Source organism: Hesperophylax consimilis, chromosome 30, assembly GCF_061612785.1.
Source record: "Hesperophylax consimilis isolate HC1 chromosome 30, BYU_Hcon_1.0, whole genome shotgun sequence".
Lineage (NCBI taxonomy): Eukaryota > Metazoa > Arthropoda > Insecta > Trichoptera > Limnephilidae > Hesperophylax > Hesperophylax consimilis.
The window spans coordinates 10,445,114-10,471,283 of NC_142865.1; the positions used below are offsets into that span (position 1 = coordinate 10,445,114).

The window sequence follows — 26,170 nt, forward strand, 5'->3', positions numbered from 1 at the left end:
AATAAGTGGTCAACACCCAAATACATCCGATCAAGCTGGAACTCGTCTGATAGACTCGTTGTCTATGACAATGCCTTCTATTAGCTTTTGGTGGCAATCACGCATGCATAAGCTTACTTATATGCATTTCTCTAAAAATTAATCACGTATAACAGTCAATAAACAAAATAAATGTCATTCCTACTTAATCCGGATTTGGATCAGTGGTTAGCGCGGTTGACTTTGACGGGCTGATGTATTATAGTAAAAAAAATTGCCCTTTATGGGTTGATTTTATCAAAGATTTTTTATCTGGCGAAGGGTCCATCTAACGTAATTTATTTCGCTATGTTCTGAGAAACTTGTGTTTGCAGCCTTTTGACTGGCAGCATGTCGCAAGGTATCAAAGCTTCTCAATACAAATTCCTCTTTTGTCCCATCACATCCTTTCATAACTGAAAGCGTAATTTCCCGAATCCTTCAGGACGTGATTCTGAGAATAATTCTTTAATCGGTTCAACGGCCGACGGCTTTCAAGGCTTTCACGGTGTCGGCCATTTTGTGAAAGGCTCCAAGATGGCGGACGGAAGTCGGCTGTCAGACGAAGGGAAGTGCGTCATTAATAATAACACAATATTACAAGATATAAAGACGGACGTAAAATGAAACGTGCATCGCGTTACGGATATTAGAAGATTGAGGAAAATGATTTGCCGAAATGTGACATTTTCTGTGCTCATTTGATTTACAAATATCATTTTACCGCAAAACTTCACCGTGTCACCAAAACGCATTACGATCGCTAGTGTGAACGAGTGTGTTACACAGTAGCATGATACGCCGCTCTGATATGACACATGATACGGCCCGTCCCGTCTAGAATCATGTTTTGTCTATCATCAACGGATATGACAAAACAATGGAATTACAAAAAATTAAGACGGTGCGATACCCTAAATTAACGTCGGAATCTTAACGACGTAAGTCATGAAGCCATGCACAGAAATAAGCGACGCGCGGCCCTGGTGTATTAGACAGACCCACGGTTGCTTTTCCCTAGCACATCTCTAAAATAAAGTGGGAATCTTAAGGACATAAGTGATGAAGTCGTGTAAAACAATAATAGGCGCGCTGCCCGGCGTAATGGACGGACCGATGGTCGACTTTTCCCAAACAGGCATTGAAATCGATCTTTCTATGGGGCTTATTTTAATTATTTCAGATGAACGTATTACTAAAATCGCAAATGTTTCTATGAGGATCCCTCGGGAAGTTACTAATTCAGCTTACCGCTAATTTTATAGTTGAAAAACGTTTTTAAAAAAATAACAAAATAACGTTCCACATAAAATATTTTAACGGAATCCTTATAGAAACATTTGAAATTTTAGTAATACGTTCATCTGAAATAATTAAAATGTGAGTTTCGAGCGAACTCCCGTTATTGGAGTCTTGTTTTGCCTTTCCTTTTAAGTCCATGTATAATCAACTCTCTAAGTTAACGTACTTTTCCACCGAACTCCCTGTATACCTCTCTATACAGGGTGTATCGGCACGTACCCGACAAACTTTAACCAGCTATTCCTTAGCATATTTGGAGTAAAAAATCTTATGTGCACTTTGCTGTCCGGTAACGTTTTTTTTAATAAAAAATTTACTATTCATATTTTCACCACATGTCACCACTGTTTTATCCTTTTTCAAAGTTTGAAAACCCATCTGGCAAATATTTTATTCGAATTCCGTTGAATAATGCATGTGTGTACCTATATTGGCGCACTTTTACAATCACAACGAAATGGCACGGCACCATTCGTCTCATTTTTAACTATTATTATTTAGTGTGTGCGAAAGAGCGAAGACGCTTTTTGACATACTTGCTTATAACAGCTGTTGAACACGAAACGCAATGCCAATGACAGTGATGTAGTGTGGAAATTTTATTTTTTTTTGTTTTTAATTGAAAAAAAAATGCTACCGGACAACAAAGTGCCCATAACATTTTTTACTCCAAATGTGCTAAGGAATAGCTGGTAAAAGTTTGTCGGGTTAGTGCCGATACACCCTGTATATATATTGTAAGATTTATTTAAATCACATCAACGTCTCTCAACTCCAAACTAGAGAACCAATTGTAAAATTTGTATCCAGTATTACAATTTCCAAGGCACAACGATGATTGAAGCTGTGAATGTTTGAATGTCTAATTGGCAGTAAGACTTTATGGCATCCCGATTGTATGTTTGTTTGACAAGGAATTAAATAGGATTTGAAGAATATGGAGAAGTAATTAAATAAACAGATTCAGTTATTTCAAAATACTGGTATTTATCACCAGCACGATACTAAGAGAAAACATATGTAATTTTTATCTACTCTGTATGGAAGTACTGGTGCCTACCCTGATGTATGGAAGTGAGAAATGGAACTGGCAAAGAAAGGATGAAAATAGATTGAATGCTGTTAAAATGAGATCCCTGAGGCGTATGTGTGGTAAAACTATGTTTGATCGTGTGAGGAATGTGAAGATCCGCAAAGAGTGCAAGGCTGATGTCAGCGTAATGAGTAAGATCAAGAAAGGGACGCTTAGATGGTTTGGGCATGTAGAGCAAATGAGCGAAGAAAGGAGTGTAAGGAGAATATACGATGCAAATGTGAATGGTAGCAGAAGTCGGGGACGCCCGAGGAAGACATGGCATGACCAAGTGAATCAGATACTTGAGTCGGGCCATGTCAAGAGTCAGAACAATAGAAGAGTATGTATGATACGATGTATGAATGTGAATGAGGCAAGGAGTGTGTGCCAAGACCGAGTTGTTTGGCGGTCCGTCCTCTCTGCCTACCCCTGCGGGGAAACGGCGTGATGGTTAGTTAGTTAGTTAGTTTTTCGGTTTTCTGTTGTATTTTAAAAGCGTCAAGTGTCTACCAAGGCATCGAAGGCTCAATCTTCTGCTGGCTTTACCCTACATTATTCTACAAGCAGCAGCATTTTCCCAATATAATGAAAGCAACCATCTCTGAACTGGAGCCCCATAATAGTCACTTGAAAATCGTCGACTCCTTTCAGAATCGGGCAGTCTGTTTAATAGATTTCGCTTTCTTGGCAAACGGATTACAATCTTTAAAGTACTTGTATCAAGTGGGAAATATGTCCTTTTTTACCAGGCATTTCAATGGAAGAGGTTCTGAAGAACTAGCATCATTGATCCCTTCGACACCGGTGCATAGTAAAATTAATCATAAAAATAATTCTCAAACTTCCTCTTTCTACCAGCACTGATACTATCTTCAATACTATCAACATTTTGGATATAAAACAGCTCTTTGCAAGAACCATCTTGATTAATTTACACCAAAACAGCAAAACACTATACAAACCAACTCAAACGATACACAATACCCGAGCCAAAAACAAAGAACTTCTTCAAACTCTTTTTGCTAAAACCACCTTTGAGCAAAGACATTTTAAATACATAGCTTGCAAACTATACAATATACTACCAGATACTATTAGACGAACAGAGTCAATGACCAAATTCAAACATGAAATAAAGAAATGAATAACAAGTATTGGACGTCCCACTATCACAAACATATGTAAACCAAATTACACGTAAAGAGTAACAACAATTCACATACAAAATAAAATAATAGATTCAATAATTTTATAATAGCCCCTTTGTAAGTAATCTTTAAGTACCTGAATACGTCTGTCTCGACACAGGTGTACCCTAGTGAGACAGATGTCGAAAAATGTATGTAATAAAACTCTTAAAGACCCATATTCACTATTTCCTTTTCATACTTTCACACAGAATCCACAAAGGTGACATAGGCCCTAAGCGAAAATGTTTTCATCTGTGCCTCCTGTGTATCAATTAATGTATCAAAAACGTAGGAGGAATTTAAATTGTAAGGTTTTACATAACATGGAAATGGTTGTTTTTTTGTTTAAAAATATCGTCTGTCTTTGAACCATACAATTCTCAATAGTACACTTAAATTTTTCATGAATAAATAAATATAAAACCAATTTTATATGTGCACCCTGAACATGTATGAAAAGCATTCCTAGTTATCGTAACGCGGAGCAACACAAATTGAAAACGAATATATTTATTTTTCATCGACTTGGAATCTCTTTAGAATTCTCCCAGTCGTTCATTGATTTCGAAGAAGAAAGCTTCAAAGCAATTGCATATTAAATTTGTACAAGAAAGTAGAAGCGGAAATTACTTTTAAATTTAACGGGTAGTGAAATTTTAATGATCAGTTAGTTTGAACCCTTAGGGCTAAAATAATATAATGTCAGAAATATTCGACTTGACATTAAATTTCAAATAGATTAGTTGATTTTGAATGTATCCCAAAATAAGTATTGTTTTATTTTACAAATGTTTAGGCGCAATTAAAAATATTAAAATTTTGAACCCAAATCTTTAAAATTATAAAAAGCTTACACACGGAGAAAATTCATGATATAAAATAAAACTAACTATCACGCCATTTCCCCGCAGGGGTAGGCAGAGAGGACAGACCGTCAAACAACTCGGTCTTGGCACACACTTCTTGCCTCAACTTACAATCATACTTCTTGCCTAAAATGACTTTTGAAATCTTTAAGTTGAAAACGTCAAGAGACCTAGAGGTATCATTTAGCAGCACCATACCTCTCGTCATGCTACGCTGGGCCATAACGTCCGTTCTTCCGTGTGGAATACAGAGCAAGTCGTGGCGTCGACCCTGACGTTAGTTGTTCGGTACAAACAATTTATAGCATTTCAATTTATTTATATATTCTCCTTACACTCCTTTCTCCGCTCATTCGCTCTACATGCCCGTATATAAGATAAAGACATTGATAAAACAAGCCATCACTGACTCATACAACACTTCGGAAATCGTCTACATTCTTCATATAATATAACATTATGTATGATGTGCGTTGGGGTCCTTCGAACCCCACCACGTTTATTGACCATCACATCAACAATCAGCACCATTTCGATTTTTCGACATTTGAACGGTCTCCGTCAAATACCGATTCTTGGTCTATTTTATTTTTTTTATGAATTTATTTAACCTAATTCACAACGATTATTTTTATTGTTCGTCTATTCTTTTAATTCATTTTGTACCAATGTCTTTAAATATCTATTTTCTTCCTAACCTGTAACCATAAAAAAGATTGTAAATGGAACTTAACTGGTTTATCTTATATTAAACTTAAATGTAAAATTAATTTCCTGTCTGTCTGTCTGTTTCCTAAATAAACTAAAAAGAAGTTATAAAAAATAAATTTAGAAAGTTTCGTGATTACGCGATGACTTTAAACAGCATAGATATACCACACACATAGACGGTAGTTTGGTTTTACAAAGAAAAAAGAAACACGTTCATCTATTAAAATCATTGACAATACGCGTAATATTGCTGATATCAAGCTTACGACCTGTACACGGATTATGTTCCAATCCACGCTAAGCTATAAATCTACATTCAAACCAAGCCGAGCTTAAAATCAACTGATATACCGGGACATAGAAAACCAGGCTAGTTGATGCAATAAGTAAATTATTAGTTTTATAGATCCAACCAAGTGACGAAAACATTTTTCCAATACAAAATTTTTCTCACATATTCAAACCATCATACAATTCACATATTCACGACACAGATTGTATACATTCTGTAGTCTAGAAGCGGGAACTTTAGATCACATTAGCTGTCCCTCTCTAAACAAATATCCTCTCATCTATCTAAAATTGCCTCCTCTCCACTCAACATCTTATCTCTTCTTAGTCTGAACTCCAATCTTCAATATAAATTTGAAATTTTCCCATTAAAACAAAATTAATATAAAAATTCACTTTTCCTCTCTCCATAATTTGAAATGATGGCCTAGAACACCCTTGAAAGGTGAAAGCCAAAATAATTTTAAAAAAACTTGCTAGATAATGAAATCAGTCAATAAATAAAACACTTAACAATAATTCTGCAATATTATTTCGTACTTCAGCTCAATAAAGTCAAACCCTAAAAAACATCTATTAATGAAAGAATCGAAGTAATTTATGCCTTTTTTTGCGCTATGAAAAATGTTTTCGGCAATTGAATTGCGTGACTGTCAGACCTTGATATTTGGCGCGAATCCGCGTTCCAAATTTAAAAAGAGAATGGCTGCCATTTTTAAAAGCGGGCAAACAGCGGCCGCCAATTTATTTGGAATTTGACGATCGATTTATTAAGTTTGATTTGGAATTGATGATTGGTGGCGCAGCACAAAATTTGTAGAAGTGTTTTAATTCATTTACGAAAACCGATACATTTGAAGGAAAACCGATGTCTCAAATGTACGTAGACGTTTTGAATCCTTGGCCAATTAAATTGATTTGTCTTTCATCAAATTTAAAATTGCTATTCAGACAACAGGTGGAATATCGAATCAATAATTGATTTTTCAAACAAGAATTTAAATATTTTATAAAGTTTTATCAATCAACCAAAGTAAGAGAAAATTTAACTTATTTCAATAACACGTACGTACCAACAAACGCTATAAGTATTACTAAAAAAAAACATTTCACAACCGTTCAATGGTGTTTTGTTACACATTATATTAAGACTGTAAAAGTTTAGATTCGAGTTGGTACTAATAAAAAATATCTTCAACTGGGCTCCGAACGAACTGGTAACGTTGAATTTCTGCAGACTCACACGCGATATTTCGGTCTTGAAAAAGTCAGGTTATTTCCGATAAATTATTTAATGAATTTCACCGTATGAATGTAAAAAGCATCCATGAAAGTGATGTTTATTAATAACATTAATATTTAATGTTTGTAAAAGTAAATATAAATCATAGAAATCGACTTTGCTTTTACGCTAACAATGAATTAAAAATCTATTTAGATATTGAAGACAATATTAGTGATTTTTAAACGAAAATCTGAAACAGAAAAATCAGAAAAGGAAACGGTCACATCTGGGACTCGAACCCAGGACCCTTGTCTTTCCGGGACAATGCTCTACCAACTGCGCTAATGGGACCCTATTCCCCTCGGTCACTTTTAACTGTATCATACTTCGAATAAGAACTACCAACATTGTCTTCATTTTTTCACCGCACAAAGATAGGTTTATCTAAAAGACGCTGTCTGGATTGCATTTAGTTCGGGTTGAATCTTGCGATCATACATAAAGATAGTTGCCAATAAAAATGTGCGGTGAAAAAATGAAGACAATGTTGGTAGTTCTTATTCGAAGTATGATACAGTTAAAAGTGACCGAGGGGAATAGGGTCCCATTAGCGCAGTTGGTAGAGCATTGTCCCGGAAAGACAAGGGTCCTGGGTTCGAGTCCCAGATGTGACCGTTTCCTTTTCTGATTTTTCTGTTTCAGATTTTCGTTTAAAAATCACTAATATTGTCTTCAATATTTAAATATTACAATTTGAGGTTTTACTCAATAAAGTTATTCCGAAAAATAAATAAAAATCTATTTTTTGTTGTTTGTATTCTGTGGAAATAATAGTAAGATGTTTTCATATTATTTTATCGTACAAGCGAGATAAAAAGTAAAATGACAGTTTTCTTGCAGATTCCCTGAATAAAAGGAATGTTTTTGAAGTAAAAATATGTATGTTTTTTTTTCAAGTTTGCTATTGAAATATTCCAATCATCGTCAATCATATAAATATCAAAGTATATTTCAAATAAAAAAATCTTAAAGGTAATTTTATCTAGTTTCTTAAAATGGTATTGTTTTTACGATCTTCAAAAAAAGAAATGTATGTGACATATAAAATATTCTATAAATATTAAGAGATTCGATGAGATAAAAATAATTTTCTTTCTTTGTATAATGTTGTCTTTCCGGAAATGAGTTTTATTTTTTTGATACTGTATATAATGGGAATTATAATACTGATAATAATAATGATACTGTATGTAGGTTGTACCCAACAAACCCCATCTCTCGCATGTGGAAGCCAAAATTTTGAAACGGTACCAAGATTCACATACCTGGGCTCCCTGATAACAAACAATAACAACACTACAGAGGAGATCCAGAAGCGCATCGTGAATGCAAACCGCTGCTATTTCCGCCTACAAAAACAAATAAAATCCAGACTGCTTTCCAGAACCACCAAGGTATTAGTGTACAAAACACTAATTAGACCAGTGCTTACGTACGCAGCCGAGACGTGGGTTCTAACTAAGAAGAATGAGCGAGCACTGGATGTTTTTGAAAGGAAAATTTTGAGGCGCATCTTCGGACCGGTTCTAGAAAATGGACTTTGGCGCAGACGTTATAAAAATGAGCTCTATACTCTGTTTAAGGAGCTAAACGTCACAAAGTTCATAAAACTGGGAAGACTTCGGTGGCTAGGTCATGTGGAGAGAATGACCGAGCATCAAGAACCAAAGTCCCTGCTGAGCTCAAGACCGATAGGGAGAAGGAGCCTGGGAAGGCCAAGGTTAAGATGGAGCGACAACGTCCTCAAAGATTTGTCTGCCTTGGAGCTTCGAAACTGGAGAAAGCTGGCGCGGGACCGAGATGAGTGGAGGAAGACTCTTGAGGAGGCCAAGACCCACCAGGGGTTGTAGAGCCAAGAGTGATGATTATGTAATGGGAATAATGAATTACTCTGAATATAATTGTCATTATTTTGGAATATATTATCACTTCAATTTGGGAGGCGGGTTTGGGTACTGGTGCCCCGGGACCCATTTATTGGATAACCAACACCTCTGCCGTAAGTCACCGCAATTGGTTCGCTACGTTTGGTGATTTTGCAGGTGTGCCAGGGTTCATCGGGTGAGGTGTGTTCAGGATACACCTGACCACCAGCTGCGTGGAGTGCCAGATCGGGAAAGGCTGGTTTGGGGAGACCTTTTGACCTCTCGAACTGGAGGGATACGTTAATATGTCCGTCACTCATGACAAACTGATCCCTAGATTCCTACCCACCCTCATAGCTTCTTCTGATATTAAGATGACAGGCTCTGAGGGGAATCATTTTCCCTGGGGACTCCTGTGGGGTTAGTTAAAAAAAATCCACAAAAATCCTGTTGTGTTCCCACAAACAGTTCTCCAACTCGTCGTGGAAGGAGATTTTAAAGAATAAGTTCTTTATATTAAATCAGGGATTTTTTCAATACTTCGCGTATTGCAAGAGTGACTTCGATGGTCGACCTAACTAGGAGCTGGCTAAATGAGATCTGCAAACAACATGTTTGTCTGGAAGCAGCCTAACTGGCCCTGGCGACTACTGACTACTAGCCAGTGGCCAGTAGTCGCCAGGGCCAGTGGGAAGACTCTCAGAGAAACTTACTGTTTCAGAATCCAATTAGCCAGTTTCTAGTTAGGTCGACTATCGAGTCATCTTTTTTATAAACGGAGTATTAATAAATCCCTGATTAATCTAAAAGAACCACTTATTTATAAACTCCTTCCAAGACGAGTTGGAGACCTGTTTGTATGAACACAACACTTCCCAACAGATCCTGAGGCAATATTTTATATATACTTTCAGATTCACAAATCCTACATTTATAAAATCCCGATATTTTTATCACCGGTTTGCGCTAGTATTTATTAATTTTGTTGTCAAAATGATGTATTGGCTATTGAAATACAAAGTTAAAGGTAAAGGTTGATAAATATAACGTACTTTACTTTCAGCAAATATTAAAACTTTTGTTTCGTGAATAATGACCCAGTTTGGTATAAAACACGGGAATTGAAAGAAATAATTTTTATTCTGATTGTAATAATTTTCGCTTTTGATTTGTTTCCCTGGGGTTATTATGATTGAATACATTAATTTTAAATACGATTGCGTGATTTGGTTTGTAATTTTACACCTAAAAATCGAAACTTTTATTCGAAAATCAAACACAAACCTACTGTACACTAGCTGACCGTGTACCAGGCGTTGCTGCAGGTTATCCTTAAGAGATAAACATATATCATGGCTGACTTTTTTGTAGGCCTTTTTAAGATATACAATTCCGTAGTACATTATTTTGATGTATCTCATAAGGTTTAGCCAGCGTTAGCAATGTAAGCGCAAGAAAATATTTTTTTTACTCCTTAATTACAAAACATCGACTTTTTTATACTTTCTATAAATATAATATATAAACTTTCCGAAGAAATACTCTAAAGTATAGTGAAAACCTTATTAAAAATCGTTTAGAAGAACTAAGCGCACAAACAGACAGACATGAGCATGTAACACTGTGTATAAGAAACGGGCAAATCATTTTAAATGAGACAGGTTTTAATTTATTTGTGCACACCGGCACTATCGAAAGCTTAAAAAACGTTTTTCGATTAACTTTGGAACACGAGCACGCAGTCCCCTCTTACCCTGCGAATGCTCAATGATAGTAAATGCGTAGCGATGTTTATAACTAATTTCGTTTATTTTTATTATTTATTCTATTTACGTTTTTTTTTGTTTTATAAAATTTTTTTTTTTTAAATTCATCAGTACAGCCACAAGCAAATTCGTTAAGAAAATTAATGTGATATTTGTAGCTTTCAGTCAAGTTATGTTGATGTGATCGAATTAGCTCAGTAACCACAGCACTTCTCATATAAGGAAGAAATCCTGAGTTCAATTTCTGTATTCGTTCCTGGATGCGTTATAATTGTGTTCAGTGATTAAACCATTTATTGGTTTGCTAATTTTAACTATTTTGTTTTATTTATTTATATTTTCAACGATGCGAGATGTTTCGATTGTGAATTGTGATCTATATACTACTTCATAATCCATATAATAATCTACCCTAAAGGCCCCGTAGTAAGCGTTCAAAGTTGCTTTGAAAGGGAGATATGTAAATACGAATGTTGAGGGAGCGCGCTAATATTATAAAAACGATAATAAAACACGAATCGTTTAAAATAGAGCAAAACTCTCTAGGTAAATGCTTTTGTTGCATTTAAAGATACACTGTGATTTTTTTCATGCCTAATACATTTTAAATAACAGAACAAAAAGTTTTTCAATAATTTTCGGAGCTTACTTTGTGATTTTTTTCTGTCGATGGAATTTCATATAATTAAAGTGTAAAACAAATGTGTTAATATTATCTTCAACAATATTTTTTTTTATATATGTATAAATTACAAACAATATAAAACAAAATGAACCTCTGCCTGTCCAACTGGGAAGGATTCCCGTTTCTGGACAGCCAAATTGTGTATTTAGTACATAATATTCTTACAATGGATTGACGATGCTGTCAAAACAAAATTTTAAGAACATTGTTGATTGCATTCGAAGTGGCAGGATGGTTTCTTTATCCTTGAAAGAATCGCAAAGATGTAATTTATTACCAGGATCAATTTGGATAACATTAGTAATTGAAATCAGAACAGATGAATGGTTTTTTTCGGGACATCACAAGTCTGAGATTCTAATTTAATAACATACATTTATATATTTTTTGTAACTTAAAAACTTTAAGTGTTAACGAGAAACTTGTTATAAATCTGTAGAAATTGGGTATGCGGGGCTTAAATATTTTAGTAAAATCAATTAGAGCAGTACTAAATTAAAAATTAAAACACTTAAATTTTGTACAAAGTGTTTACAAGTTGTTCGAAATTTTGTTTTTCTTTGTTTGACACAGCCGAGTTGGGCCTTTAAGTGTGAACAAAGTTGTTTAAACTTGCTAAGAACACTGTTCAACATTGTTCAAGTATTTTGTTTTAACGAAATTCGCCCAAGGAATTGAAGCTTAATAGATTTGTTAAAACTTAAGAAGGGTGTTGTGTTTGTCTTCGATAATCTCGATTAGGGGTGTTGATTAAACGCCCTGGTTTATTAATTACATAAGCTTTGGATACATTCATTATAATTAAGATGTTGAGTCAAGATGAATAAATCTTATAATAAGGTATTGTTTTCAAGGATTGAATATTATTACAATTTGAGGTTTAACGCATTAAGTTATTCCAGTATAAAAAAATAAAATATTTGATTTTTTTATTTAACGGCAATTTAAAGTAAAGTAAAAAAGATACAATATTAAGTCAAATAAAGATATAAAGTGATGTAGTTTGTTCTTAGTCCTCCTCACTAGGTATTGCTATTCCGAGGCGGACTGTAGTTTGTTGTATGTGTGTTGATCGTGATTTCCTCATCTTCTAATTTGTTGGTTCCCACAAAATATAAAATAAATTAAGCAAAAAGTATTTATGTTTGTTGTCTGTAGGTTGCGTTGGGGTTACTTCATAAATTTAATGATTTCCTCATCTTCATGTTTAGTTAGCCATAATTTGATGTCTTTTTCTATATCCATGATGTTTTTAATTTCAATAGGAAGGGCATTATATAATTTTATAGCATGGAAATAGTGGTTTTTTTGGCCGAAAGATGTATTTAATTTTGGAATGTTTAGTAGATTTGAGGATTTCGTCCTTGTAGTGTAGGTGTGTTGTTCAGCAAGGTACTCATATTTTTCTTTAAAATTGAGTAATGCATTTTTTGATTACAGTTTTATAATTCTAAACACGTTAAATTTAAAAAAAAATCTTTTGATGGAGTACTTATGGGTACTTTCAGGATTATTTTTATTATTACTTTTTGTGTTTTAACAAGCTCCTTCATGTGAAGGTTTGAGGCAGATCCCCATACAATAATCCCATATTCTATGCGTGATTGGCAAAGAGCATAGTAGACTTTATAAAGATCATATTTATTTAGTATATTGCGTACGTTTCTAAAGTAGTACATGAGCTTTGTAAGTTTCTTTGTAATGTGACTTATGTGAGTGTCCCATCGAAGATTTTCATTACATCCTTACTTTTTATTTGGAAGAATTTCGATAGATTGTCAGCGTCATCCAAGTTCCAAGCCAATCAAGTTATCTCTAAATATTTTCTCAAACAAAGTCGCTATCCGCTTCTGTCTGTTTGTGCGCTTAGTCCTTCTTAACAACGCTACGGATTTTAATAGAGTTTTCACCATCATTTAGAGAATTTCTTCTGAAAGCTTTACATATATAATACATGCATATTATATTCATAGAAAGTAGGGAAAAGTCGATGGTTTGTGATCAAGAAGCCTTATGAGATCATCACAACCTCACAACTTTACCCTAAAACAAGTTACAAGTCACGTCACCGGTACAAGTCATATAGTATTGTACAAAAGGTTTTTTTCCTATCATAATGCGAGAATGAATACAGCATTTATTAACTTACCCTCCATAAAAAAAAATCTTGTACTGTTTTACAAAATAGACAAGGTCACAAAATAGCACTCAGTTCATATATATGAAAAACATAATTAGTTTCGTGGTTCTGTTGAAAAGAACTTTTATCTGAAATATCATTCTCGGTTGAATACACTGAAACACTTTGAGAGGGGTAGAAAAGTTTTGTATAAACAGTGACTTGAATATGATGTTATATATTTGTTGCCAAAAACAGTTCTCCAACTCGTCGTGGAAGGAGATTTTAAATAATCGGTTCTTTGTGTTAAATCAGGGATTTATTAATACTTTGCATCTTACAAAGGTGACTCGATAGTCGACCTAACTAGGAGCTGGCTAAATGAGATCTGCAAACACCATGTTTTTCTGGAAGCAGCCTAACTGGCCCTGGCGACTACTGACTACTAGCTGCCATCTTGCGGACTTCCAAGAAAGCTTTTTGCACTGCCCTCTATGAGTGCATCTGTGAAGCTCTTAGCTAATTCACTTTTCAACATTATATAATCAAACATATTAATTTCATTTGTATGGGCTGTGCGAAATCTCCTGCGTGAAATCTGATTCAATGAACTCAAATTTACTTTTAATTTGTTTTTTTAACAATGTCTTTTTCAAACTTTCTTCAGGCGAGGTATAACAATTTTGATCATTCCGATTGGACAGCTCGTAGTAGGAACGGTGATCATGCGAACGCTGGCGGGATATAAATGTAATATCCAATACGGCCGCCATCTTGAACCAGAACCAGAACGTTGCAAACAAATTTACAGATAAATGAAATGCCAAAAGGTCGAATAAAAACAGGACTGTGATACACTCCATCAATGACACAAAATACATCTATTTAAATTTCGCCTTTCTTTTCGGTAATCAATGAATGCAAATCTTGGAAGCGGATATAAACCTACTTTCCCACGTCCAATCGAACTGAAACTTTTAAATCACGTACACTGTTAGATAATAAATTTCCACGGAATCGAACCGCGTAGGGAAATGTAATATACAGTATTCAAGAATACAGGGCTAGCTCAAGCAGGTTCCGTGTCTTTAGTACGTTTGTATTTAGAGAGAACAGCCGCCTTCTAGAAGTGGATAGAACAAAGTGGTTTCATGGAACTAAAACACTATTATTATGGTGCTTTTAAATGCCTTAAAGAAGACTTATATTACAGCACTAGAATCTTTGCGTAGGAAAAGCTCAAATCTCTTTGTGGACGGTTAAAAGAATGAAAAATGATGTTAAATTTATAGGAAGAGAGCAGAAACAGAAATAAATAGAATAAAACATGGAACGATACCGCAGGGATTTTGTAGACGTCCAGGGTGGCAGCACAAGAAAAAATGATTCGAAATATACTAGTTATTAATTTTTGGTGACAAACACTTTCAAAACACTATTTAGCAAAGCAAATCTCGAATTCCAAGCGGAGAGCGAAACAACCCGTCTTTACGAAAGCTAGAACTCAAGAGAAGCTCTCTCCTCCGTCGGAGCTGGGGACTGGGCCCTCGCCCCGCCTCCCCCGATAATGGTCAATGCCCCCAAGGGGTTACCATATGAAAATATTTAAATATAAAAAGTACTTGATTTTAAGAAAATATTGCGGGGTTGAATGTTTAATTGTAATAAAGTTCATTTCATAACAACACACAGGCAGACAAATACGCATTTTACCGAAATTGTATGACACTACAACGGTTAAGGCTTGCTAGTTCAAAAAGAAGAAGAAGATAGTCTGAAAAAAGATATCCAAATGCGTGTGTTGGAGGGAGTGCGTTAATGTATTAAAAAATAGAAAGAAATTAAGCGAAAATTTTGAAAAATTTTGATAAAATATGACTCGTTTAAAATAGAGCAAAAATCTCTCGACAAATGCATAAGTTGCATTCAAAGATACACCGTCATTCCATTGGTTGATTTGGTTCCTATAACACGTTAAATAACAAATCAAAATGTATTTTTTTATAATTTTCGGATCATGCGTCGCGATTTTTTCTATCTAGGAAATTTCATATATTTATCGTTTCGGCTCTACAAATGTACAGATATTATCTTCAAAACTAAATATATTTTGTAAAGAACTTATAAACTTAAAGTGTTCAAGAGAAATATGTTTAAAAACGGTAGATTTTCGGAATGCAGCAAATTTTGGTCCTACCCGATCGGCATTTGGCGAGTGTACTGGACATCTACGCCAGTGACATCGACTGTAAATGCCGGTTTCCTCTCGGGGGTACCTTGGATAAGGATTTGCAATGAAACACAAATTGCGAATGTCGTCGAACAACTGACTGGTTATGCCAGTATTTATTGGTGATGTGGATCAATTATTCTTATATCTAAACAGAAATATTATAAGGCGTCATAGCGTCCAGAATTAATTACTAAGGTCCCACAGTTTTATCGTGCGAGTAATTCATCCTTGAAATGGCGATATGACACGTGTACGGTGTTTTAAATTCTTAGCAAGATGACTCATCATACGAGATAAGCTTCAAAGGAGTCGGCATCGTAAAATGTGTGATGCCAGAATATTCATTTTCTTATTAATTTAGGTAATTATTAGGTACATCCATCTGCTGTCCGGTACAGCGAGGTTGATAGAATTGTCGACTCCGGTTCCTGAGTATGAAGGTTCAATCCTGAGTCAAACCATTTATTTATTTTTTTAGTTGCAAAATACATTTTTAAATGTATTGTTGTATGTTGTTAATTTCAAATCCCGGTAGAGACAGTAGCCATTTTCTCGAATGATTTTCTGGGACAATAATACTTTTTTTAAATAATGAAAATTGTTTTATCAAACCAATTTGGCATTGTAGTACTATTCACTCTGTAGATGTCAGATTAAAGAGTTTGCTGGAGTGTTGGAATCCCCTACTAGCGCTTTCATAAAGTTTTGATATTGGTGTGAAGCATTGACTTTGATTGCACTAGACAGGTTTGATGTCACCGTAGTCGACGAGAAAGGCCCTCGACTGTGAAAACCGAGTTCTGACTTTAATTGTCAACTTTAACCATAAGAAATTTGAAAAACGTAAGTTTAAATTTCAAATATAGAATTAAAATATTTTTCTTGTGAAAAAATATTGTGACATAATAGGTTTTGAAGAAGGGAATTTTTTTAACATTTCCTCCTCACGGGAGACCCTGAGGAAAATTATTTCCATCAAGACATTTGTCATCTTTGGGGATACCGTGTGGAGGGTCATTTTGAGGAGAGGACTTGAAAAGACACGTGTTATAGGAGGGAGGAAACACAGAGGCCGCAAAATCGTTCTACAGCCGAGCTATTGAATTCTAAAACGAGTCGTAGAAACGAACCGTTCTTATGTGACAAATTTCAACCGTGTACATATGTTGGACACGCGTTTGGTGTGTTTCCCGACTATGCCTGCTGCCAAAGGGATCAATTACTAAAGTTCATCGGAGCATCTTCCATTTTAATACCTGTATAACTAGTGCAGCGTACCTATCTGAATTAAATTAAAATAAGAATTTTTCCGGTAAAATATTACACTCGAAGTATGTACTTCATCGCTTGTCTGAATTTTTAACACAATCAGTTCCAACTTTGAAAATTAAATTTAATTTCTAAATGTTGATATAGTTAAGCCACCACCTCTTTTCGATGGTTCTTGATGAAATTTTGCACACTTGAAGTTCAACCATGAGTAAAGCACGAACAACGCCGGGAACTTCAGCAAGTTCGAAATATGTATATGAAACTACGGTTTGGTTTTCTCAAAACAATGTATTTTACAATTTTTTCATCACATGATTTATTGTTTTATTTTTGAAGAAAGAACGGAAAAGAGATTGAGTCAATGTATTCTAGGTTATTTTATATCTTAGGGTTTACCAGAAATATCAAACTTTTTGTTTGTATAACTTCGCAATACATGTAGAAAGTTCGTCGTTCAAATTGAAATATAATTAGACAACGCATAAGTTGGTAGATTACCATTGCTGATTACATTTTGTAAAGCGAAATGAGCGGGAAAAACACTCACAATTGTTATTACAAAATATTAAATACAATCATGATTACTAGTACAATTCAATGAAATGTTTTGTGTAAAATTTAATGCAGAGTTAGGCGTAGTCAGTAACAGTGATATGTCGAAATATTTTGGAATGTAATTAATTACTCTTGGAGTACTATGCCGTGTTTCGATACCTCCTTTTTGAGCCCACGTTTTAGACATCATTACACTGTCCATCATCAGGGCAGATGTGAAATGCTGTCCGAAACGAGGGCTAAAGAAGGACGTAGCGCAACACGATATTTTACCTCATATAATTATTCATTCACTCTAATACTTTTGGCCGTGAAAATCTCAAATCATATCTTAGAATAGGCTTTCGCGATTTTGATTTTAGGAATGTTAGTCATTCGGGAGTTTGAATTTAAGATTTCGGATAGCGGGAAAATATCTTGCCAAGTTGGGATTCAGAAACACGGTTATTGTAGTATTTTACTTTTTTGATATTGGTTGAGGGGAATTTTTTCATTTAATAAATCGGTTTATGTGAACTTAGTTCTTGGAAAGTGTTTAATTTGAGATTTTGTGGATCAAGACTTACTGGTATACTGTTAGTATCTTCCACTCTGGAACGTGCCGCAAATATACTATATATTATTTTAATTAATTAATTGTGAAATAACACAAATTAATCAAATAAAATTTATTTGCGCACGCCGGGTTCGAACCCGCGACCATCGGAATGGCAGTCCAATGCGTTACCACTGGACTATGCCGGCCTACTTGTTTATTGGGTAGTTCGTCATTCAAGATTTCCGCCATTAGGAAATTGTATTTTTTTAATGTGGATACCGCACAAGAGTACCAGCTGGTCCTAACCGTATGGAGCCAGTGAGACTATGTCAACCCCATTTAGGATATGTTGGAAAGGATATGGGGAGATCAAGGCGATGAAGTATCTAGCAATTCAGATCTGGTCACCAAACACGGTTAAAGCCATTTCAAGCAACGTTTCAAATTCTGAATGGTGGTCTTACAGCAGGACGAAACTGAAAGTATCATCCACTATATAACGATTATTTATGGATTTCGATCAACAAGAACTTTTCTAGTACCAAATTTGGTTTCCAAGGTTTTAAATTTTCAATAATTGGATGCATTTGGTTTTCGGTTATTATTTGGTTATTTGCGATTTCGGCTTTCGTGACTCGATCTCCAAATGAGATATCGGCTTTCACACAGTTGTTTTTTTTAAGAATTTCGTTATTCGTGATTTTCGACCATCAGTTAAAATGTCATTGAGAATCAAAAATTAATATTTTGTAAAAACCCTCACTTAGCAGGCTCATTGTTATAAATAGCATTTAACCACATCATTCTAATAAATCGCATCATTTCTACCGCATTATATATTCTCCTTGCTAACAATTTGTTTAAATTCCATTTCAAAAGACCTTACAATTAATTGCAAGAGATCCTTCGCATTTTACAATTATTCCTTAATGTTTATGATTTTGGGAGAAATCTGTGCCCTTTGTGATTTAACTGAACACAGTGAGAGCGTACCGTATTGTTTCCGTAATTAATATATTTTGACGTCAAAAGAACTGGCTAGTTGAAAGGGTTAAATTTTGGGTTCAAAGGGAATAATGATTGTCCTTTCTGTTTTTCAAAATATGCATTAATAGTGAATAGTAGCTACTGACCCGGATACTCAAAGATGTGACTTACGTAAAGTAAACATCGTAAGCAGAAATCAGTTTCTGAAACAGCAAAACAATTATTTGGCATAACAAGTGCTACTTTTAGGTCAACGTATCTTTGTGCTGTTCGAGTCATTCCTTAGTTTTTTTTTTATAATATTCCACACTGAAGAAAATAACTTCCTTCAGGGCGTATTTCATCTTTAGAGATTCTGCGTGGACGAGCTTTTTAAGGAAAGGAAGGATATTTTTGAAGTGAAACCTCTTTACGCGCGTCATGCAATTTCGAGGACCGGAGTAAAACCGACTCATTACCGTCACGAAAAACCGTGATCATTTCGCTATAGGAGCCTAGCTAATATTATAGATATACCTAGTTTAGGTCACTCTCCAAACTCAGCTTCGCGGTCTAGAGGCAGAGCGCCTGACTGTGGTCGTGAAGAACCGAGTTTCGAACTCCGCTTTAACTAATTTTTATGTGAAACTGCACAAGAACCCAAACCGTCTGGATTCAGTGAGACTATGGCATCCCGAATTGGGGTATATTTACAGGCTGAAGGCAGTGTGGAGGGGAAGGAGATGGGGAAGAGAAAGATGGGGGGATATGTGGTCTACGGCCAAAGCCGTTTTAAGCGATGTTTCAATTCTAAATAATGGTCTAATACCAGGGTGATACTGAGAGAATCTCCCACTCTTAAAAGTGCCTCAAATATAATTTTTTTCGTTTTAAATAGTAAATTAATCACATAAAATTTATTATAATTTTTTTGGTAAACTAATGTTTAAGACAAGATTTTTTTATGCATAGCACAAAGGGTAACAATTATTTTATAAGCAATAATTATTAGGGTTCAAGTCCTGTTGGCGTCATGTATCTTTTATCGGGAGATTTTTCAATGTGGATGAGTGTTTCAGGCTAATAATTATTGCTTATAACATAAAATTTACTTGAGCCAGCTGGGATTTGAACCCGTAACCTGCGGCATAAAAGCCCGGGCACAATTTACGTGGCAAACTACTCGGCGTGAAATATAGGCGTTGGTTGTCTAATACATGGTTCTCGGGGTGGCGGTTTCCAGAATTATAGGCTCTGTGAAGATGTTGGAAGTTAAGGTTATATAAAAGATAAGTTTTAAAAACGTTTACTATGTAATTTAAACGGAATAACCGAAAAATGAAACTTTGTCAAATTGCTGCGAAACTATCTCATGAAGCACTGAGAAATGAAATAAATAAATATGTATTTCTTTTACCATTTACAGGGCAATATTAAAAACACCTAGTTGAATTCCAATTTGTTATCTTGATTGAATGAATGTTAGAAACGGAAGCGGAAATTAACCCACTTCCCGATATCCGATCGAGCTGCAACTCGGCAGATAGATTCGTTGTCGATGACAACATATTCTATCAATGAAAATACCCGCGAGCAACACTCATCTTTCTGAAGTTGAGTGACATTATATTTAAACAATTACAACAGTTACTCGAGCGATTTGTGGCACAGTTTGCAAAATGTTTTGAGCGATCGCTTGCTACAATGTGCCGAATTTATAGAAATAAAATAAAGGAAAAACGGAGAAATCTAGGTGGATTTATTTGCTTCAAGCCACAGTAAGCAGTTTCCATTTTGATATTTTGATATATTAATTAAATAATATTTTAAAAGTATATAATTACAGAATTTTCCAATAAGAGGTGTTATTTTTAATAGCCCGCTATTTCAGTGAATGTTACTTTTCAAGCTGTCATTTTTTAACATTTGACAAGTAAGAACTACGCCATTAACAAAAATGGAATAATACACGCTTCAACAACGCATTGAATTTAGTAAAATTCACTTGAGTTAATCAAATGTAAATCATCTTGAGTGATGAGGCCCATTTCCACCTCGGTGGCTTCGTCAACAAGCAAAATTGTCGGAACTTGGGCTCGGAAATCCCAAGAGCTATTGTTGAAAAGCCTCTCTATCCTCAACGTGTGACTGTTTGGTGCGGTTTATGGTCCGGCGGAATCATTGGACCTTACTTTTTAGAAAATGAGGCTGGAGCAACAGTTACGGTGAATGGATTGCGCTATCGAGTGATGATTAATGATTTTTTATGGCCGGAATTGAATGGTATTGATCTGGACAACGTTTATTTTCAACCAGACGGTGCTACGTGCCACACAAGCAACGAAACCATTGATCTCTTACGATTGAATATAAAAATAACACCTCTTATTGGAAAATCCTGTATATGAAAAAAAATATTCAAAGGGTTAAACGAAATTAATGTCGGTACTTTCCGGATTTGGCTTAGGTGTTAGTCGTTTGACTCCAGTCCCTCGGGAGGAAGGTCTAATCCTCGGTCAAACAAAAAAAAATCTTTGAAATTGGCTACTAGACAAAAGATGTCAAAAATTTAAAATAGATGTGTTATGTTTTTAATAGATAGATTTTTTATAGTTTGTTCTGTAAAAATCTGATATGAATAGATTTAAATAGTTAGATTTTCTCTAATAAAAAAAAACATTGATTATTTATTACAACATTGATAACAATTCTCCCGAAATATTAACACAAATCAAAGACTTAGGCACCACTTTTCAATGAAATCTTTCATTTGTTAACCACATAACAGAAATCTCTAATAAGGGCTTAAAAATATTGGGATTTATAAATAGGCTAACCAGAAATTTTAACAATATAAAGTGTATTAAATTGTTATATTTTGCCTATGTAAGAAGCCAACTTGAGTACAATTCTCCTGTCTGGAACCCACATTATAATATACATGTACAAGCTGTTGAAAGAATACAAAACAAATTCTTATGTTTTATAAATTTAAAAATGGTATTCGAGCAATTATGTTGAACTACGACACTGTGTTAAATTATATATATGCTCAAATTGTCAGACAGAAGAATTTTCACTGACTTGGTATTTCTATATAACATTCTAAATGATTTAATTAATAGTCCGGTATTGCTAGAATTGATAAGCTTCCGGATTCCACAACTAAATACTATAAGTCAGGATTTATTTCAGTGCAGGAATTCTGGGACTAACTACCATATGTATTCCTCTTTGCCCAGAATACTAATAGAGGGAACAATTAAACCAAGTCAGTGAAAATCTTCAATTTATCTTTAAACAAATATAAAATGTTGTTAATGAAGCAATTCAGTTATGTACAATAAATAATGTATATTTCTTAATATTCATATGTAAAAGCCACGAAAAACGGTGTTAATTAATAAATAAATACATCAATATTCTTCTTCGTCTTTCTTACTTACCACATACCAAAAAAAATCCCGTAACAGGCATCTTTATATACCCACTATATTAATATACATTACTTTAATATTATTTTTATCTAATGAAGAATTCCAATGGAAAAAAGCTCAAAACAGGCATCTTTATATACCCACTATATTAATATACATTACTTTAATTTTATTTTTATCTAATGAAGAATTCTAATGGAAAAAGCTCAAAACAGGCATCTTTATATACCCCACTATATTAATATACATTACTTTAATATTATTATTATCTAATGAGGAATTCCAATGGAAAAAAGCCCATAACACGCATCTTTATATACCCACTATATTAATATACATTACTTAAATATTATTATTATCTAATGAGGAATTTCAGTGGAAAAAAAGCCCATAACAGGCATCTTTATAAACCCACTATATTAATATACATTACTTTAAAAAATAAATAAATAATACTTCTTCTAACTCAGCAAACTTATTTTGTGGCACCATTTTAATTAAAAATTAATAAAATACTTCGTTTTAACCACTTTTATTGTTTATTACCAACATGTTTCATGAGCAACGCTCACTTCTTCAAAAAACCCTGTAGAAGAATTAATAAAATACTTCGTTTTAACCACTTTTATTGTTTATTACCAACATGTTTCATGAGCAACGCTCACTTCTTCAAAAAACCCTGAAGAAGTGAGCGTTGCTCATGAAACATGTTGGTAATAAACAATAAAAGTGGTTAAAACGAAGTATTTTATTAATTTTTAAATAAATAATATTTTTACTTTAAATAATTATAAGTCGAATAGAATTTCTAATATTATTATTATCTAATGAGGAATTCCAATGGGAAAAAAAATCAAAAATAAAAAAAACATTCAGTGATTATAAAATAAGTTATATTATAAATATATTGCCACGCGTTCTTGAAAACAAAATAAAACAGCCGTGAAAAAACAAATCTGAACGCTCCGGCTCAGCTAATGATGACGTCATAAATACCGCATTGGACGACAGCGCGGACGAAGTATACAGCCATGTGACGTCATCAGATGCAAAATATCTTGGGGACACTAAAAAAAATTGACCAAATTAAGGATAAAAATTACTTTTATTATGATAACGTGCTTTGAAAAAATATTTAAAAATAGTCTGGAATTCCTCATTTTAGTGGCATTAAACACCTATTAAAAAACTGTTACATTTATCATGATATAACAGTTAATTTCCAATGTCCGTGTTTCAGGACAGTGATGGGTGGCGTTCTTTCAAATCTGCCCACCCTTACGGGGATGCGGCGCGATGGTGTGTATAATATGATATTAAACGACAAGTTTATTTATTCACAATATATATTATGCTTATCTTATTATAAGGTTATCCTTTATTTAAACAAAAAACTATATTTTTGGCCGCTTGCAGCAAATTTCGCTTTGCACTTTTAAAATTTATATAACATTGCGTGATGAGCGCTTTATGCTATATATGGCTGTTATTCCACAGCCGGTACTGATTTACAGTATTTTTAGCACATTTTAGCACTACTGTTAGAATTAGCTACTGCTGCCATCTGTAGGTGTAAGTCTTAAGCTTTTAAGGTTTTGAACTTGACTTAATCATGCCATTTTTCAGTTGATGATAAGGTAGATTTCTACTCAAGGCTCACTAGATAAAATCATTTTGTCGATATTTGAGGTATATCAAGTCATCTTTTAGTTAAGTCATCAGTTTGCTAAAATCTTCCTTCATTCGTTACCATACGCTGAACAAGCCGGTTTTTTCATAACGATCAGGGGGATCAGGGGATATTTAACATAATTGGGCCCCTTTAAGTGTAGATATTTTAAATCATCATTTGATTGTTTCATTGAAAAATTAAATAAAATCTATAATCTTCAATGGAGTGTTTTTATTGAAAAGACCTGGAAATTTAACAACTACAAAAGATCTAGCTACATAGATGCAGAGAGATAATGGCATCAACACGACGTTGTGAGACAAAGTAAAGCAAAGTAGAAAATGATGGGAAGAGAAAGATTGCAAAATAACAGGCTTTTGAGAACAAAACGTGGTTCTCTATAGTGGTGTTACCAAAGGCAATACTTACAATGAATTACTTTGAATTTATTCCAGCGTAATACAACATATTTGCCTTAAACATTAATAAAACACATCTTGTTGTGTTATTTAATATGCTAAATTCAAATTGCTTCTTTAAGGCGAAGCTTAGTGCTAAATCACTCTTTTGATTAATATTTATAACGAATTGGTGAACATTATGAATACCAAAAAATGGGCTTTAGATAAATTGAAGGTTTTCCTATCGTTTTGCTTGAGTAGAATACAAATAAAAAATAAATTGCTCAGTTAAAAATATAAATGTAAACCACAATTTTTTTTTTACAATAGAAATGTATGAACGCGTAAAGGAAACAACTTTTTAAAAATGCAGTATTATAGCTTAGATTATCTGTGACAGTTTCACTTGATTGACTTTTTTGCTTTCTTATAAAATGATTTACAACATAATTAAAAACCAGTTTTGTGCTTAAAATTGAACGTTTCTGGACTCCGTTTTTCAAGCGATTTACCTACAATATAAGGTATACCAAAAATATACACATTTTTGGCTTGTAGCTTTCTCTTAAATGCTTCTAAACTCGGATGTCTAGAGGTTTTTGCTTTATTTTAAATATATTTTCACAACAGTCGCTTACGCCTATATTTATGATCGTTGTTTTATGTTAGCGCGCTCCCTCTATCGTTCGTATTTCCATATTTCTCTTTCGAACTATCTTGAGTAATCTTCTAACTCTTTTTAACGCTTATATTGACCATAAATCTGCATTGACCATCGTCATTTTCAACGTTACTTCCAGACAGTTTAGCAAATATCTTTTGACGCATGTCACAAAATAGTAAAACTGCCCACGTGACCTTTTTATACTTACATGTACCTTATATTTGTTATCTTAAAAAATATCTTTTGACTGCTAATACTTTCAGTTCCTTTCATTTTTTAGATCATATGATCTGGAGCTTTGAAAGATCCATTTATCAGCCAAATTATAATCTCCATGTTGCATTTTATATATTTTGAAAGTGTGACTTGGTGTAACCTTTGTGTCCTGAACCAAGAACAAAGAGAGATTAGCACTCCAAGCTTTTCGTGCATTGAGATGTTATCATTGTTTACAGTAACATTGGAAGCATCCGTTCAATACTGAATTGTTATTTTTATCCTGGGCAACTAAATCTAATCTGCCCTGATGATGGATGGAGGAAGGGCACACGGCATAGTAACCCATAAATTAATTACAAAAAATAGTTAATTCACTTATTGAGTAAAACCTCAAATTGTATTATTTAATCATTTGATACAATATAAACAACTCTCAAACGAAAAATTTGTACCATAAAAATCAGAAATAGATTCGTTTTAAGATTTGAAGATCTAGGAAATGAACCCAAGACCATAATCTTGGCGGGCCTTTGCTCTACCACTAAGCTAATTCAACCCTCTCCTCTTCGGTCACATTTAACTATGCAGCAGCCACGTGGGGGAGTTGGTAGTACCCAAAATTACTTTCCTAATTATATTAGCTTAAATACTTGACATATCATTTTATTATTTTACGTATTCCTGAGCAAATACATAAGATACCATTAATAATTGACTGAATAATTGGGATTTCAATAGTTTAAAAGCCTATAAGACAGAAAAATGCATGGGGTCGTCGGAAGACCCACATGGTTACAGACGTTTTGTTTGGCATCTTGGCCTGTCGAGAGTTAACTTCGACAAAGGACTACAAACATTTTCTTAACCCATGTTTTTATTAACTGCTAATTTCTTTGTAAATTCTGCTTAAATTTCCCAAATGAGACCAAATATTGTCTTTAATGATTAAATAGTTCAGTTTGAGGTTTTACTCATTAAATCATTACAAAAATAATGATATTTATTTTAGGTACAATTCTAGGGCATTAATTTTCACCCCA

At 34.1% G+C, this 26,170-nt stretch overlaps 1 protein-coding gene across 2 annotated transcripts in view; it reads left to right on the top strand.

Annotated features, from left to right (window-relative positions):
- The window catches only part of igl (IQ calmodulin-binding domain containing protein igloo), a 557,622-nt gene that overhangs the window by 171,635 nt on the left and 359,817 nt on the right, over positions 1-26,170 (top strand). For both annotated transcript variants that reach the window (XM_089649614.1, XM_089649615.1), the window contains exon 2: positions 23,415-23,473. In XM_089649614.1, coding sequence (XP_089505740.1) covers positions 23,422-23,473 — 52 coding nt within the window. In that variant the 5' untranslated portion in view covers positions 23,415-23,421. The remainder of the gene's footprint in view (positions 1-23,414; positions 23,474-26,170) is intronic.